The sequence below is a fragment of the Rhodamnia argentea genome, chromosome 1 (assembly GCF_020921035.1).
Source record: "Rhodamnia argentea isolate NSW1041297 chromosome 1, ASM2092103v1, whole genome shotgun sequence".
Taxonomy (NCBI): Eukaryota; Viridiplantae; Streptophyta; class Magnoliopsida; order Myrtales; family Myrtaceae; genus Rhodamnia; species Rhodamnia argentea.
This window is the reverse complement of record NC_063150.1, coordinates 2,695,815-2,710,370: the sequence shown is the minus strand read 5'-3', so window position 1 is coordinate 2,710,370 and position 14,556 is coordinate 2,695,815. Positions and strand designations below refer to the sequence as shown.

General features: G+C 39.9%; 2 protein-coding genes across 5 annotated transcripts; both read right to left on the bottom strand.

Moving 5' to 3' along the window:
- Nucleotides 1–401: 401 nt before the first annotated feature.
- On the bottom strand, nucleotides 402–5,534 carry LOC115743419 (plastid-lipid-associated protein 6, chloroplastic). Of its 3 annotated transcripts, none has more exons than XM_048271334.1 (5): nucleotides 5,216–5,534; nucleotides 3,262–3,498; nucleotides 2,753–2,879; nucleotides 2,402–2,637; nucleotides 402–853 (listed from the first exon to the last, which is right to left on the bottom strand). In XM_048271334.1, the coding sequence occupies exons 1-4, from the start codon at nucleotides 5,480–5,482 to the stop codon at nucleotides 2,426–2,428; spliced, it is 843 nt and encodes a 280-aa protein (XP_048127291.1). In that variant the 5' UTR covers nucleotides 5,483–5,534; the 3' UTR covers nucleotides 402–853; nucleotides 2,402–2,425. The 3 variants fall into 3 exon arrangements, with proteins under 3 accessions (XP_048127291.1, XP_048127287.1, XP_030534043.1); XM_048271330.1 differs by having other exon boundaries at nucleotides 402–840; XM_030678183.1 differs by lacking the exon at nucleotides 402–853 and having other exon boundaries at nucleotides 2,220–2,637.
- Nucleotides 5,535–6,314: 780 nt separating this feature from the next.
- LOC115743377 (succinate--CoA ligase [ADP-forming] subunit beta, mitochondrial) lies at nucleotides 6,315–14,556 on the bottom strand. 2 transcript variants are annotated; one of them, XM_030678129.2, is made up of 13 exons: nucleotides 14,479–14,556; nucleotides 14,193–14,396; nucleotides 13,419–13,529; nucleotides 13,220–13,331; nucleotides 12,437–12,501; nucleotides 11,051–11,128; nucleotides 9,603–9,677; nucleotides 9,366–9,518; nucleotides 9,015–9,149; nucleotides 8,365–8,529; nucleotides 7,435–7,557; nucleotides 6,799–6,870; nucleotides 6,315–6,656 (listed from the first exon to the last, which is right to left on the bottom strand). In XM_030678129.2, exons 2-13 carry the CDS (start codon nucleotides 14,292–14,294, stop codon nucleotides 6,579–6,581), a joined length of 1,269 nt encoding a protein of 422 aa, XP_030533989.1. In that variant the 5' UTR covers nucleotides 14,295–14,396; nucleotides 14,479–14,556; the 3' UTR covers nucleotides 6,315–6,578. The 2 variants fall into 2 exon arrangements, with proteins under 2 accessions (XP_030533989.1, XP_048137916.1); XM_048281959.1 differs by lacking the exon at nucleotides 14,479–14,556 and having other exon boundaries at nucleotides 14,193–14,451.

Sequence of the window (14,556 nt, the reverse complement as noted above, 5' to 3'; positions counted from 1 at the left end):
ACCAAATGAATGTTGATTAGTGGTGTGACTAATGGCACTTTTTTTTTTTTAATCTTTTTTAAGTCCATAATTTTCTTTACATTTTCACAAGAATAAAGCTTGTTCTTGTTCTCGGAGTTGGAAGGGCAAGTAGAGACTGTATCACCGTGTAATGCTTGCCTACAACGTCCAAAGTATTATCACAAATCAACCATAGTGGAAATTCACATTTTTAGCTAAATTAAAGCCTTACCCTTGATTTGTTCCTCTTCTAATCTTGTGCTTTTAATGCCAGAAAAGTTCGGTGCTGCTCTGGTCATGGTGAAATCCGATGTTTGCGGAAATCTCTCGGTAAGAAGAGTTGATGAGCTCTGGTGAAATAACTTACACGTCTAATAAAATAACCTTCTCAAGCATACAAATTCTTTTTCTTTTTTTCTGATTTATGAGACATAACCATTTTCCTTGTAGATAATGGAGCAGAAACATTCGTCGAGTCCTCCTGAATTCAACCTTCTGTACAGTATAGTTCGCCAAGAAGTCGCATCCAAAACAGTAAAATTTCCTCTAGTTGCTACAAAGCACTTCCTTCCTTGCAGAGGATTGTTCCTGATGAGAGAGCCCTGCAAATCAGAATTTGCTCCATCCTTGTTAATCTGCTGGCTGATCGACCTCAGCATAAGCGGTCTCGACGTGCACTTGCTCCTCTTCTTGCACATCCTTCTCAGTCTTCCTTCCTTCCCTTCTTGGACTAGTAGTACACACTCATGAAGGTCCCCACGGCTTTGTACTTCCTCCTACAGTGCTCGTAGAGGCCAGCATTGAACATCCTCCAGAAGTTCTTTTCAGTCAGCTCGGAGATGGCATACGGGGGCTCCAAGCCATGGTTCTCAATCAACCAGTTTTCCATCTTGCGAACAGCTTCAGCGCCGTCAAATACCTCACCTCTTAAGATGAGCCCAGGTGCATAATAGACCCCGACATCTGTGTACATTTGGGCATATTGTGTCTTCCAATCTGCGATGCAATATTGAATCCAGATTCAGGGTAGACCATGGTCCTCGAGGGGAGCTTATAGAGCTTTCTGTGGGCAAAGCCAAAGAGGGTATACCTCCATCTCATTGTTTACCCACTCGAGCATCCCCGACCTGGTACATTGGAATCAAACATGTCCCGAATAACGTGCATCTCATGATAATAGTTTTGAATAGCTTCACCTTATCCTGGGTAGCCTTGAGCGGAGAAACCTTTGGAGGCATCTTCCAACCAAGGAGGAACCTCAACCATCACTGATCTATAAATGGAAGGATCAACTTCCCCTCCCAGTATAAGCACCTGGTATGCCTATGGTAATATTCTCCGGTGGGACTGTACTCTACAAACTCTACTCCCCTTTCTTTGGTGCCTTTGTGCACACTGATAAAACGAGGGTTTAAACTACCATCCTGCACTGTTAATCACATTCCCCTTCTTCTTGGCCTCTTCTTTCGGAATTGTCCTGATCACCATCCCGTGGTGTGAAGGAATCCATGTATCCCTGTGCCAGGCCATGGTATACCCTGAACCTGGATTTGCTCTTCATCACAGACAGGGAGACATGCAATACACACAAATATACACAGATGTCGGGGTCTATTATGCACCTGGGCCCGTCTTAAGAGGCAAGGTATTTGATGCTGCTGAAGCTGCTCGCAAGATGGAGAACTGGTTGACTGAGAAAAATTTCACAGAAATCATAACTTAAGTTTGATTATTCAGCTATAATGCTCAGTTTTCATCTTCTCGTAGTCTGATGGCTGGTTTAGCACAAACAGAGAAGTAATCCTTGGGCACGAGCTTCAGAATTTAAGTACTATTAGACTACTGGTATTTAGTGACATGAATGTTATTGTTTGGCCCCATAATTAACTCCTCATATGTTCCTAATGAAATTAATTGATGCAGGCAAGTGGTAGTCTAGATGATATGAAGGGAACTTGATTGACGAGCTTCAAATGGTAGCCCTGTTCAAACTCTTCCTGATCTTTTCTTGTTTGAATTAGATATATGATTATCCATATTGTGAAGATGCATTTCCTAGGCATTATGGACAAATTACCTTCCTTGTTTACCGTCTTCGGGGTTCATTTTCTTGGCATTTGGCCATTATAATACCTCTTCGCGCATGGTAGTGGGTGCGCGAATGCACGCGCAAGTGAGTCATCCATACCTTCCAGTGAGCATTGGTATGTTAAAATGGGCAAAATAACCAATTTAGTTTGCATCAGATATCAATTTTACATACAAAATGTGCTTGTTTCACCACGGAACAACACCACAAATGCTATGTATTATTCTGCATTTATACATCGACAATTGGGGAAACAAAAGGAACCAAAATGAACAAGAAAAAGCACAACGTATTGGAGCTATTGTTCCTTACCTGAAGAATCTACAGTTGGAAGGTTTAAGATATCACAAACACTCTGAGCTCGGCTCTGTCTCCTCTAGTTATACGCACATCAGAATCAAGATATGTAACTTCAAATTCGCCGCTTCCTGTGCTTGGAGGCCTTAGTGCATCCGGTAACCTAGGTATCTCTATCGGGGGGAGTTGCGATAAGTTCCCCATCGTCTTTACCGTAGTTTTCTCAAATGTTATCTTGATCTTTGCGGATCCTGCAAATGACAGGTTACCGGGTTGACCAGGAAAAGGGTATTGTTTATACTTGGGTGGTTCTAACCTGGGAAATGCATTCATGAAAATAAGATGTGAGTTGAAGCAGCGACAAACCTATGAGCTCGAATTTGTGGGCAAGCGTGGCAGTTACTTCAACAGGAGGGAGAGGCCATGGTGCACCTAACTTGAGCTCCGCTATGTTATCAAAATCTTTGCTCATGACATCAATCCGTTGGAAGACCTGAAGAAATTCCAGGGAGGAGAAGACAGATGAGTAGATAGGACAAAATGTAAGAAAGGGGAAGTACAAAAAGTGAAGTTACAATGAGTTGCATAATAAAAGATGAAATAACATCTCAGGCAAGAAACAGAAGAAAGAAGAAAAGATTTACAAAAGTCAGATTTCTACACTCCGATTAAAAAAATATTGGACCATGAAACCGTTTGCAAGAGAGAATATGTATCTCAGAAGGTGCTGAATACACAGCTTATCCCTAGCATACTTGAATAAACACAATTACAAACCCAACATGATCCTCAAAACTGCGAAAACAATTTACAGGCAAAAACAGAGATAGGCTGAAGTCAGGCGAAAGAAGTCGAGTAAAATGACCACAGCTCACCTGACCAAGAGTTATAGGAAGTAGCCGTCCAGTGGGAGGTCCAGGACGGCTCCCGCCTAGAGTACGAGCCGAGAATGCACTGCTATATATCAGCTTCCATTGGCCCTGAAGCTTATCAAGATCAGCAGAAAGGTCCACAAGTCCTCCAGCATCTTCCACCTCTTTCGCAGCGGCCTCTGCCTTCTTTAGATCTTCTTCACTTGCAGCGAGCCCTCTATTCAGACCAGAGACAGCACTCTGCAATTGTCCGGAAATGTTGTGCTTCAATGATACATGTTCTTGACACATTTAAATGGACATAGAATAAAGGTCTAAAACTAATCAGTAGCCCAAAGACCAGGTGGACTTTGTATGCCGTGTCAGCTTCTTTTGGTATCGACCATTTATCTTATACGAAAAGCGAACTTGATGCTGACAAGCAGTTTAATAAATTCTCTGGAACCATACATCAACAGGAGAAGAGGACTAAATTATTATTGCAAAGAGATATTTCACTCAACAACATTGTGGACAGATTTCTTGATTAGCTCAAACATTTGGGGAGAAAAGCCTGCATGATATCAAAGCTAAGTCCATGGTTTCAAATCCTCTCATTCCCTTTTCTAGTTATTCGACTCATGTCCTCATATTACCTCCAACTGTCTGCTGGCCTTTACTAATGTGTTACTTAACAGCATCTCGCTTTCATATAAGGCTTGCCTTTCACACAAAGGACATTTTAGAGATTTACTTATTGCGTTTCATGAACTCATTTGTGACAGCTTAAGCTTTAGACAAAATGTTATCTATGCCTATCAAGATTCTCAAAAGCTCCAAAAAGAATTGTTGTTGCTGTCTTTTATCCATGACTACCTTACGTATTTCGAGGCTTAGTATGATGACAAAGAGAATCAATCGGCTCATTTGTACAAGATTTTATCGTGAACATCTAGCAAATGGCTACTTAGCCACATGTACTTTGGTCACAGGCTAAGCACACGAACTCCTTTTCATTTAGCATTTTATTAAAATTAAATTATTGGCCAAGGGGAAAAACCTAAACTGGAATCTTCTACCTGATTTCCCAGAAAGTGATGAATTGATGTTTAAACTGATTGTCTTTGTGAATTCAGGATGGAAGTCCACATAGCACGCAGAAAGGAAAGTCTAGATTTCTTAGATATAGCAGAGAATCAACTAGGTCAAGCACAGCCGAGAAATGATAAGGGTATGGAGGATGTTTGCTGCTAGTTAACTCTAAAAGTAAGCAGAGCATTCTTTAATATTCACTTCTTTTGTCGAACTTAGAATTGCAATACACTGAAATCTCATATTGAGCATTGAGCATTATATTTGACATATGCAATGTGCTAACCAGTGAGACGTGCGGTTAAGATATCTGACAAGATTCTAACATAAACCAGAACATCTCGGACTCCCACCATATGCCCTCGTCCTGCATTATTTAAACCTTCATTCTCATGCGAATTGCATATAAAAGTTATGTGCACAGATCAGCTCAGAACAATCAAGCCAATCTTATCATCACGGAGGAAACAAATCACCCCGAGTTCTCGACAGAAAGAGAAAACTGCAGCAACTGGACAATAAACCTTACACACCACAAAACAAAATGCAAGTAACTGACTAACTCAAAGAACCCAATTCAACCTCCAAAATACTCAGCCATTATGAGGACAACGTAAGCTGGGCTTCGAGATAATAATAATTGAAAAAAAAAAAAAAAACAGAATCCGGCGATTGAATACGCGCATCATACTCCAAGTGATGATCAATCCAATCGATTACTTTACTAGTTCCTGCCAACTATCCAAAACATAATACACCCTTCAATGACTTTCTAAGCCAAGCAGAAAAGATCCATCTTCTCAAACACGTGATGCAACTGAAAGAGCGAAAGTTATGCAGCAGCAATCCAAACATTCGACTAAAACAGAACTCAAAGACCACGCACCAGCAATTTCAGCTTGAGAGAAGCAAGAAGTTCCGACTCCCGGGGCGGTGGGTCAAGAACGGAGACCTCATCAAGGCTCGACCCCGTCACGGGACCTCTCTTCACGCCATCGGAGCTCAGAGAGAGACGGCGGCGCGCGTCGGGCCGCCGGCGGCTCAGGGCGCTCGGGAAAGCGCGGGGAACAGAAGAAGCGGAGGAGGAAGACGGAGAGGAGTGAGAGAAGGAAGTTGGGTTCGGAAGAAGGAGGCAAGATTTTGAAGAAGCCATGGCTTTCTTTGGCTTGTCTTCCTGCGCTCGGAACTCACTGTCGCCTTTCTTTGAGAGACACAATGGGACTGGAAGACGAAGTAAAAACGTGTTGGGAGTTGACATGACAGTCAGAGGGAGAGAGCGAGACAGAGCTGCGTTTGCGGCAGAACATAGACCAATCACTTCTTTTATCGTTATTTCCGAAAAATTCTAAAAAAAAATATTGGTGAAAAATAAGATACACTAAAATATTTATTACATTTTAGAGAGGTCTCAAGTAGCCAAGTGTTTTGCTTTTTTTAAATTTTCCGTTTTTTTTTTTTTTTGTTAGCCTGTAAAACACTCCAAAGTAACAATCATCCTAAACCCTTGAAGAAACATATTGCACGTACAAGGCTCCTAATTCATGAATCTGCCAACTAATATCGACTTCTTTAAGATTAACCCGTCCCATGCCGAGCCGAACCGAGCCGAGCCGAGCCAAGCCTATCCAATCCTCATTGCATCTACCGAAATCGCCTCGACTGCAATCTCTCGAGGGACTTGTTTAAATACCCTCGGATAATCGATTTGCAAGTATAAACATTCACAAATCTTTGAGAAAAACTATCATCAATGCAAGGCCAACTGCATATTGTCATTTCTTCAAACCAATTAATGCGAAGCTTCGACCGAAAATAAGTCGGTCGACACCCACTTCCTTTTTTCCCACTCTTATTTCCAGAATTTCTCGTACGAATCCGGATCCACTGGGCCGGGCCGGGTCCATCTTCAACTCACCTTTGGGGTACAAGGGATCTCCGTGGCGACGGACCAGGTAACAGACTAGCTCCTTCCTCAGGGACAAGGATGGTGAAAGCAGGAAGCACGAACCGCTTCATCAGCTGAAGTTCCTATTTATCAGCAGAGACTTAAGTACTAACAGCCAGGAGTAGCAAAATTCTTCTCTAATCTTCTTTATTCCACAATCCATCCGAAAGCAAATTCCAAAAAATGAAAAATAAACCATATATCATATAAGCATTGGCAGATCTCTGTTTACTCCATGCGGATGAACCAGAGAATGATAGACTTTAACCGTCCAAAAAAATGGTCAGAAGAACAATGAATTCCCTCAACTAGCTGCGGCTTTAACTGCCTTCTCAGCTGCATCATCTAGGTCTTCTGCTGTGACCAACGCCAACCCACTCTCCTATAAATCATTCACAAACGGAATCCAAAATCAAATCACCATCTCGTCCATTTATAGAAGAAGAAAACAAGACAAAGAAATCATACTTCACTCCATGGTGGCGGTGCAAGGCATTGAAAGCAAACAAAGTTAGAACATATACCTTTAGTATTCTCTTTCCCTGGTCCACATTTGTGCCTTCCAGGCGAACCACCACCGGTACTTTCAAGGAAACCTGGCAAAAACAAAAGGCAGAAGCAAAGATCTCAGCACTTTTGAATATCATTTCGTGCAATAGAATGCTAAAAACAGAGAAATTAGCAGCACATGGTCTCCATATTTGGATTGGTATCTCCACAAGTGTATTCGAATGAGATCTTCGCTATATTTCTGATTTTATTGGCTGGATTTAGCCGCACTAATCCAATAGGCAGAGATGCTAGTACTAAAGAAGGTGCCATTCTTACTAGGCCTGACAACTTGTAAGCTATTACTTATCTTCTACTTTGAAAAAAAAAATTCAAAGAAGCACCGTCATGGTGAAGCTCTTAGCAAAAGGTAGGTTTCTTTTCCCCTCTCCTGGGGAAAGAAACGGAAATTTAGGCTGCTCAGAGATGGATGTGAATACTATAATCTTGGTATAGAACCATTTTGCATATCAATGACCACTTTAACTTCTCAAAGGCATCATGCTATTCAAGTGTGCTCTCTGAAAATGCATAAGCAGAACCATGACGTATGCAAAAAACTAAAATATAAGCCTATATATAGCCAGTGCGTCAAACATTGCACTTCTGACCTGTTTGGCTGCATTGACAATTCCACTTGCAATGATATCACACCTCATGATACCTCCAAATATATTGACCAAGATGGCCTTGACCTTCTCATCGGATGTCAATATCTTAAATGCTTCCACCACCTATTCATTAACAAAAGTAGGAGAGAACCAATGATAATTGAGAGAAACTGATAAGGGAAACCTCTAAAAGAGAGACTTTAACAGAAAAAACTGCAAGCAAAAAGCTGCAAAGCAACTCCAAGGAAAGGAGCAAAATGCATGGTAATGAACATCAACACGAGCAACCAAATATATTTAGCCTATGCAGGGTCTATGTAGAGTAGTTCACTCTAAAATGAATCAGAGCAATGAAAAAGAAATCATATTGATATTAATTGTACATCCAATCAAGAATGATGGAATGAAACCTGAACGGAGCCAAAATAGAAGAGTCTAAACAGAAACCCAAATGCTCCAATAAGCCCAGCAGTTGTACAGGATGGAAAAGAAAAGCACAAACAATGTGCTGCTTCAAAGTAATTCCAAATAATTGAATGGTTGTTCTACTCGCAGGAGGGTCTAACACGATGATTATCTATATTCATGGTTAATAAATTAAGAATGAATTGATGAACCAGGATCCAAAAGAGCACAGCCTAAAGAGAAACCCAAAGGGTCCAAAAAATTTTGCACTTACTTTGTACAAGAGGCGCAAAAATAAAAAAAATAATAAAAAAAAAGCAGAAACACCCTGCTGCTTCAAAGTTATTATGAGTAACTGAATGGTGTTCTACTTCCAGAGGGATCTAAAATTAATCATTATTAGAAAGGCTGCCTTTATACGCTACCACACAAAAAGCTGAATCGCTCGTTCAACATATCCTGTGATGCTGGCCTTACAGGCTGGCTGTCCCAAAAAATAGAACTTCTGAAGAAGCAGTTTATTACCTGGCTCTCTGAAGCATTTCCACCAACATCCAAGAAGTTGGCTGGAGTTCCACCATGCAACTTAATAATGTCCATCGTAGCCATTGCCAATCCTGCACCATTCACCATGCAACCAATCTCTCCATCCAGACCAATATAGTTCAAATCTGCTTTTGCAGCAGTAACCTACAAAGCATTGCCATGAAATTAAAACAAACCAAAACCCGTGAAATGAAACTCCCTTATTCAAACTTCCTCTCCTTTCTAACTAGCAGAAGACCCATGAGAAATTAAAATGCGTGCATTAACCAACCGAATAAGTTGAACAGGCAAGCACTAAATAGTGGAAAAAGAATACTAACTGCAAAACATAAGGATAATGCTCTCCTGTGGTCGCACCACATGGTGCTGCCACATTAATGCACTACCCATTTTGTTTGGATTATGAATTTTCCTTCTGCTCTCCAACTAACCAGATTTACATTCATTTTCTATATCAATTCAATGCTCTTATTCTTGAAGTGATTGCTTCAGACATATAAAAGAAAGAGTTGGCAAGCAAATATTTAAGCCAGATGTCGTGCAACAAGAGTTTGCCAATGTATCAATAGCTCCAAGCAGTAGGATAAAAAAGTGTAATGCCAGTCGTAGAATATGAATTAAAGTCGAACCTCTCGAGGGTCTTCTTGAGTGGGATCACGGAGAGCAAAAATCTCCTTCTGACGGTATGCAGCATTGTCGTCAAAGTTCAATTTTGCATCAGCAGCAACTAACTGGCTATCAGAAGTCTCTGCAAGGGGGTTAATCTGTACAACAGAAAATCAATTGATGAGGTGGAGAGTATGTTTAGTTTCTGCAAGGGGTTTTTCCCCCTCATCAAACAACCCCCCACCCAAAAGAACAAAAAAAGAACAAAAAACTCCAAAACAAAAAGGAAAGAACGTACACTTTTCTTTATCTTTTGATAAGTGGAGAGTATGATTAGTTTCTACCTTAGAAAATAAAGAGAAGAATATGCATACCTCTAACAACGTACAGTCGCACGAACAGAAAAGTTTATACAATTTTTTCACTTGGTCAATAGCTGCATTTTTATCTGCAGCCTTTAAGGCTAAACCATCAACCACCTTGGCAGCATCTTCGTCAGTGATTCCTTGGAAGACATCAATTGGTACCTGAAAGAATGAGTCTCATCGGAAGAGGACAAATGAAGCAGACAGAAACGCTCCCATATATCTATGAGGAATCTGAAAGTCAACCTTTATTATCATGTCCGGATATTTCTCAGCAAGATCTTCAATGCTGGTTCCTCCCTTACTGCACGCGATTATAATCTGCAAAATAAAGCGTGAATAAGCTATCAATGCACGAATAGAGTAAGCAAATCATCCTATGATGAATTCAGAAAAAGAATATATGCAGTAAATGCATGAGAGCAGTAAAATTGGAAAAAAAGGGAAATAATTTTCTCATCCAGGGAAAACTAAAGCCACACAAGAGGAGCTGACTGCACAATTGCAGCTTCTTAGCCTCGAATGACTGCTAGGAAAATGTGCAGCGAACCAAAGATTCACATTGAAGTTTGAACTGAAACTTTGAGGTGAACACCACTGTACACTATCATCTAACAACAGTGAAGCTTCACAATGAAGTGAGGCCGGTTTAATAGATTAAAACAATATTCTATTTTTTGCCAACAGAAACTATCATAGAAACAAAAGTATCTTCGCTACACAGACACAATCATGCAAGTATGCATATGCAAAAATATATATATTTTGTGCATACATGCATAAACGATTGTCCAAATGTATGTGAAATAAGTTTTCTCCTATGGACAGTTTACCATGTAAGTACGTGGGCTTCAAAATCAACATCTCCAATTTTCTCCTTTGTATCCATAGAAACCCCACTTTCCATTTTTTTTTTTTCAATATTTCATTACTGTTGTTTTTCCTAAAAGATGCCTTTATCTTTTCAATGTTGCATGCATATCTAGCATGCAACTATTTGTCCTTGCATATATCTATTCTCTCTACATTCCCATTATTTGACCCACTCACTATCCCAAGACTATCTGATCTGAAGATGATCATCATCTAGGAGAAGGTTTGTTTGCCATATCAATTGACGTCCCTCATAAAAGTAACAAAGTGAACTAGATCACCTGGTGCTTGAAATCAGACAAGTCAATTATGGGATGCCTAAATTTTATGACTCAGTTTTAAATAGTTAACCTTTGACATGGATCCTATACCACTCCTTACATAAAATGTTATGAATAAAGCCATTTCATTGCAAAGAGTTTCAAACACTAGACTAGATTAACAACTTGTGATGACTATCAACTTTATATTTAAGGACAAGAACAAAGAAATGGAGCACCAGTTGCGTAAAATTTCTTCATATTGCATAAAATAGTTCTCCAAGAAATAGGATGTATGGTAAACATTTCGCAGGATTATTTTTTGGACCAAAGAGTAAGATGTAAAAGTCAAGTTATTCACATAAAACAGTTCTTCACGTGATTAATGAAAGAAAGGAGGCAAAAGGAGATTGCTAAAATAGTCATGATAATGATGTAATAGGAAACAACCAAATATGGCAGGATCCTTCAGGAACAAAAGGCTATATATCTAGCCAAGATTAGAATATTGAAAGAAGGGAAAAGAGGAATACTAAAGAATACACAGAGTCAAAAACATACAGGACCAGCAGTTTTCCGATCCAGAGTGATTGCAAAATACATCTCATTGATAAGAGAAAGCTTTTCACATATGTAAACCTGCAGGAAATAACAATGAAGTCATGATAAATCTGAGACACAGAATCATGAAGCAATTGAAAGAAGAAGGGCTAAAGACAGGCCCAAAACAAGAGAACACAGAACATATAACAAGAACAGTAGGAAAAGCTCACATTTGTTGGAATATGCATTAAAATTCTAAACAAAATGAAAAACTAATCAAACAAAAAAGCTGACCATCTAGTAGCTATAGGAAATTTAGAAAGGAAAAGAAAAGGAAGTTCATTGGCCAGGTCTTAATTGTCATCTGCAATATATTTGGGGATGGCCCAGAATAAAAATGACAATCCGCAAAATGCTGACTGGACTGAATGAATCAAACCAAGAAATTCAGTTTATCCATGTTATGTTTTGTTTTCAAGCCAAAATTAGCTCTACGTAAGGTCATCAACTGTAGTCCGCAACAGAAACTAGAGAGAAGATACAGATATGCCTTTTTGGAGCCATTCTTTAATTTAATGGGCATAAAACAATACATTCATTCTTACCTTACCAAAAAAAAAACAATACATTCATTCTTCAAACTCATAAGTCAAATCTGTCTCAGGTCATGCATGACACCGCAACAAGGTCTAATACTTAAAAGAGACATGATTTTAAACCATGCTTCCCGTGTATACATCATTTTTTGCTTAATTGGTTTTGTTTTTCCTTTTGCGGTTCTTGCAGCTACAAAACCAAAAACAAGATTTCGGACTCTGCTAAAAGCCGTATCCAAATCGTACAGAACTAAATCTTCCGGTTTGGTATAACCCCATGCCTTCCATGTATCGAGTTCAGTTTTGGGTTAAATAACAAAAGACCCAGTAAGGACTATAGCAAAGTACATATCCCACCTACTCCTCTACTCTCCAAATACATCTGTCTTTTCATAAGGATCTCAACCTCTCATTCATTCATAGTCTAACTGGATTAAGGCCCCCACCCAGAAAAGAAAATATAAAGGAAAGAAGGAAAAGCTACTCACCAGCTTCTAAGTCTATTTTTCTCATAGAAAGCAGAAACCCCTTAAACAAACCTTCACTATATGTAACTTTTGACCTTTATATTTCAATGTTGCAATAGTACTCCCAAACGCTAACCCATAGAATGAATATAAAATAAAATAAAATAAAAAGAAACAACCCTATAAATGTAGCCAAAAAGAACAAGTATGTTGACACTCAAAGGCATATCCTTGAGGATTTCTCATCTATCATGTTATAAGAATAAATATGGAAACAAAATGGTAGTAAAAAAAGCAACATTTTGAGCAGGAAAGCCTAGCCAAGATTGAGTATGCCCCACCTTGCTGACAACTTTCCCTTGAGATCCAGTTTGTTTGGTTACAAGTATCTGTCCAAGCATCTTCCCTGCAACCAATGAGATTTTATGCTGAGAAATATTATATATAGCAGAAGTGCAATAAAAAACTGTAAACAACTTCTTCACTGTTAACAAAATCAAATATGCCAGAGGTCAAAATTAAACCCAGCCATCATCCACAACTTTTGTTTCAAAACCAATATATGATATTTTCTTGAGTAGAATTTTATTTAAATTACCCAATCTATTGACAGCGATTTAACCTTAGTAAAACCACATATTAACAGTTCGAATTCCTCTTGAAAAATCTAAAATGAAGTTTCAAAAGCCCTAAAAGGGAGCACAAAAGTGTCGTCATCTCCATTTTCCGATGTTTATGTTTAGCAATCCACTTCTACGGGAATGCCCACTCCTTCCACCTATGTCGGGTTACTGGGGTGTTCATAATCCATTTTACCATAAGCTTCTCCTGTTTCCTTCACATGCTCCCAAGTGTGTCCTCACTGTTCAATTCCTATAATTAATTTAAACATAATTACGATACTCTATTACTTCCTTCTCATTCTCAAGTTATTCCTTTATCGCAATCAAACAAAGGAATTGGAGGTTCATTCAACTCCATTCCTCCTCTCATTCCATTTCCTCACTCAATTCCAATCAATTAAATTAAATCTAACCTAAACTTAGTTCTCAGGCAATTTGGGACCAATGAAGCCATGTGTTGGAAATTTCAGCATGCTGTTTTCTGGAAGAATGCTTTCATACCAGCTATTTGTTCAGCCTCATCAGCCTTGACGATATGCACTCCGCCTTTTAGCCCATTTTTGAATGTACCCAATCCTCTTCCACCAGCAAGTATTTGGCTTTTGACAACTAACTGCCAAAAAAAGTGCAAGTACGAAGAATTTAGAGTGTTTTTCAAGCCCTTTTGGCTCAGGTGAGCAATTTCTGTTATTTACAATACCTCATTTTCTTTAGGAAACACTTCCTGAATTGCCTTCTTGATCTCCTCCACAGAAGAAACGGCGACTCCCCTCGGTACATTAACGCCATATTTGCTCATCAACTCAGAACCCTGAACTCAAGGTAAAGAAAGCCCGTGTCAGTTAGCAGATTAAAAATCCTTAAGAGGGGAGCATCCTCAAACCATTTGCACAAGCCATACTGACCATAAATTAAAACGAAATTACCACATTAAGCATCCGCAAGATATCCTATAAGCCGAGACATCCTCTACGAATTTCATGACTCGCAACAGTCGAACATGTTCCTCATAAATTAGATAGCTTGATTATAACCCCGCAATTTGAAAATCTGGTCTAGTCTCTCTAACCATGAAAGCACAGTATCTCAACAATGAGCAGATCCATAAGCTCGTCTAGCAGTCCAATAAAATCAGATATAGACACAACCGAAATCCAGCGGACTCAGAGTCGTTTAAAAGTAAAAGGTGAAAATCGTGGCACTCCCTGAAGCAGCAAAACTCACCATCCAACAATAAGTACAATCAAAATCAATCGCACACGAGCTCTTCCGTCATTCATCTGTAACCGAATAAACATCGGATACTTTGGGCGCGTACGGCGTTAACTGATAGCCATATACCGCAGAGGCAATCTGAGCCTAAGATCCAGCTTCTCCGGAGACAAATCCCTTGACCAACAACATCACACCAACAGCAGATCACGAGAGAGGGGAGAGAGAGAGAGAGAGAGGGAGAAGGAGGGAGGGAGGAAACCTGGTACTCGTGGATGTTCAAGCGGCGGAGCTGGTGGTGCTGGGGCTTGCCGGCCACCGTGAGAGTGTTGGAGACCAGCCTCTTCAGCAAAGCTCTGACCATTTTCGCTCGAGTTTGTCGATCGGCGGAGCGATGGGGAAAACCCTAGTTTCGCCGAGAAGATGGAATTCCTTCCAGTTCTCTTCTTGGGCGTCTCTTGATTTTCCTGAGCAGAGAAAACTGAAGGAGAAAGAAAGGTCGTCACGGAGCGCGAGAGAGAGAGAGAGAGAGAGAGTAGAGTAGACGCTGATCGACGCTCGCTCGTTTGCTTTTCTGACCGGATTCGCTCGCGGGGAGGCCAAGCTCCAATTTTCGCTTTTTTTTT

Coding starts and splice junctions, on each gene's coding strand:
- LOC115743419 (XM_048271334.1), bottom strand. CDS start 5,482: ATGGCTTCTTCAAAATCTTGCCTCCTTCTTCCGAACCCAACTTCCTTC. Junction 3,499..5,215: donor CTCTCAAGCTGAAATTGCTG/GTGCGTGGTCTT, acceptor GGACAATTGCAG/AGTGCTGTCTCTGGTCTGAA. Junction 2,880..3,261: donor TTCCTATAACTCTTGGTCAG/GTGAGCTGTGGT, acceptor GAATTTCTTCAG/GTCTTCCAACGGATTGATGT.
- LOC115743377 (XM_030678129.2), bottom strand. CDS start 14,294: ATGGTCAGAGCTTTGCTGAAGAGGCTGGTCTCCAACACTCTCACGGTG. Junction 13,530..14,192: donor TGAACATCCACGAGTACCAG/GTTTCCTCCCTC, acceptor CCTTGAGTTCAG/GGTTCTGAGTTGATGAGCAA. Junction 6,657..6,798: donor AGGGAAAGAGAATACTAAAG/GTATATGTTCTA, acceptor AATGATTTATAG/GAGAGTGGGTTGGCGTTGGT.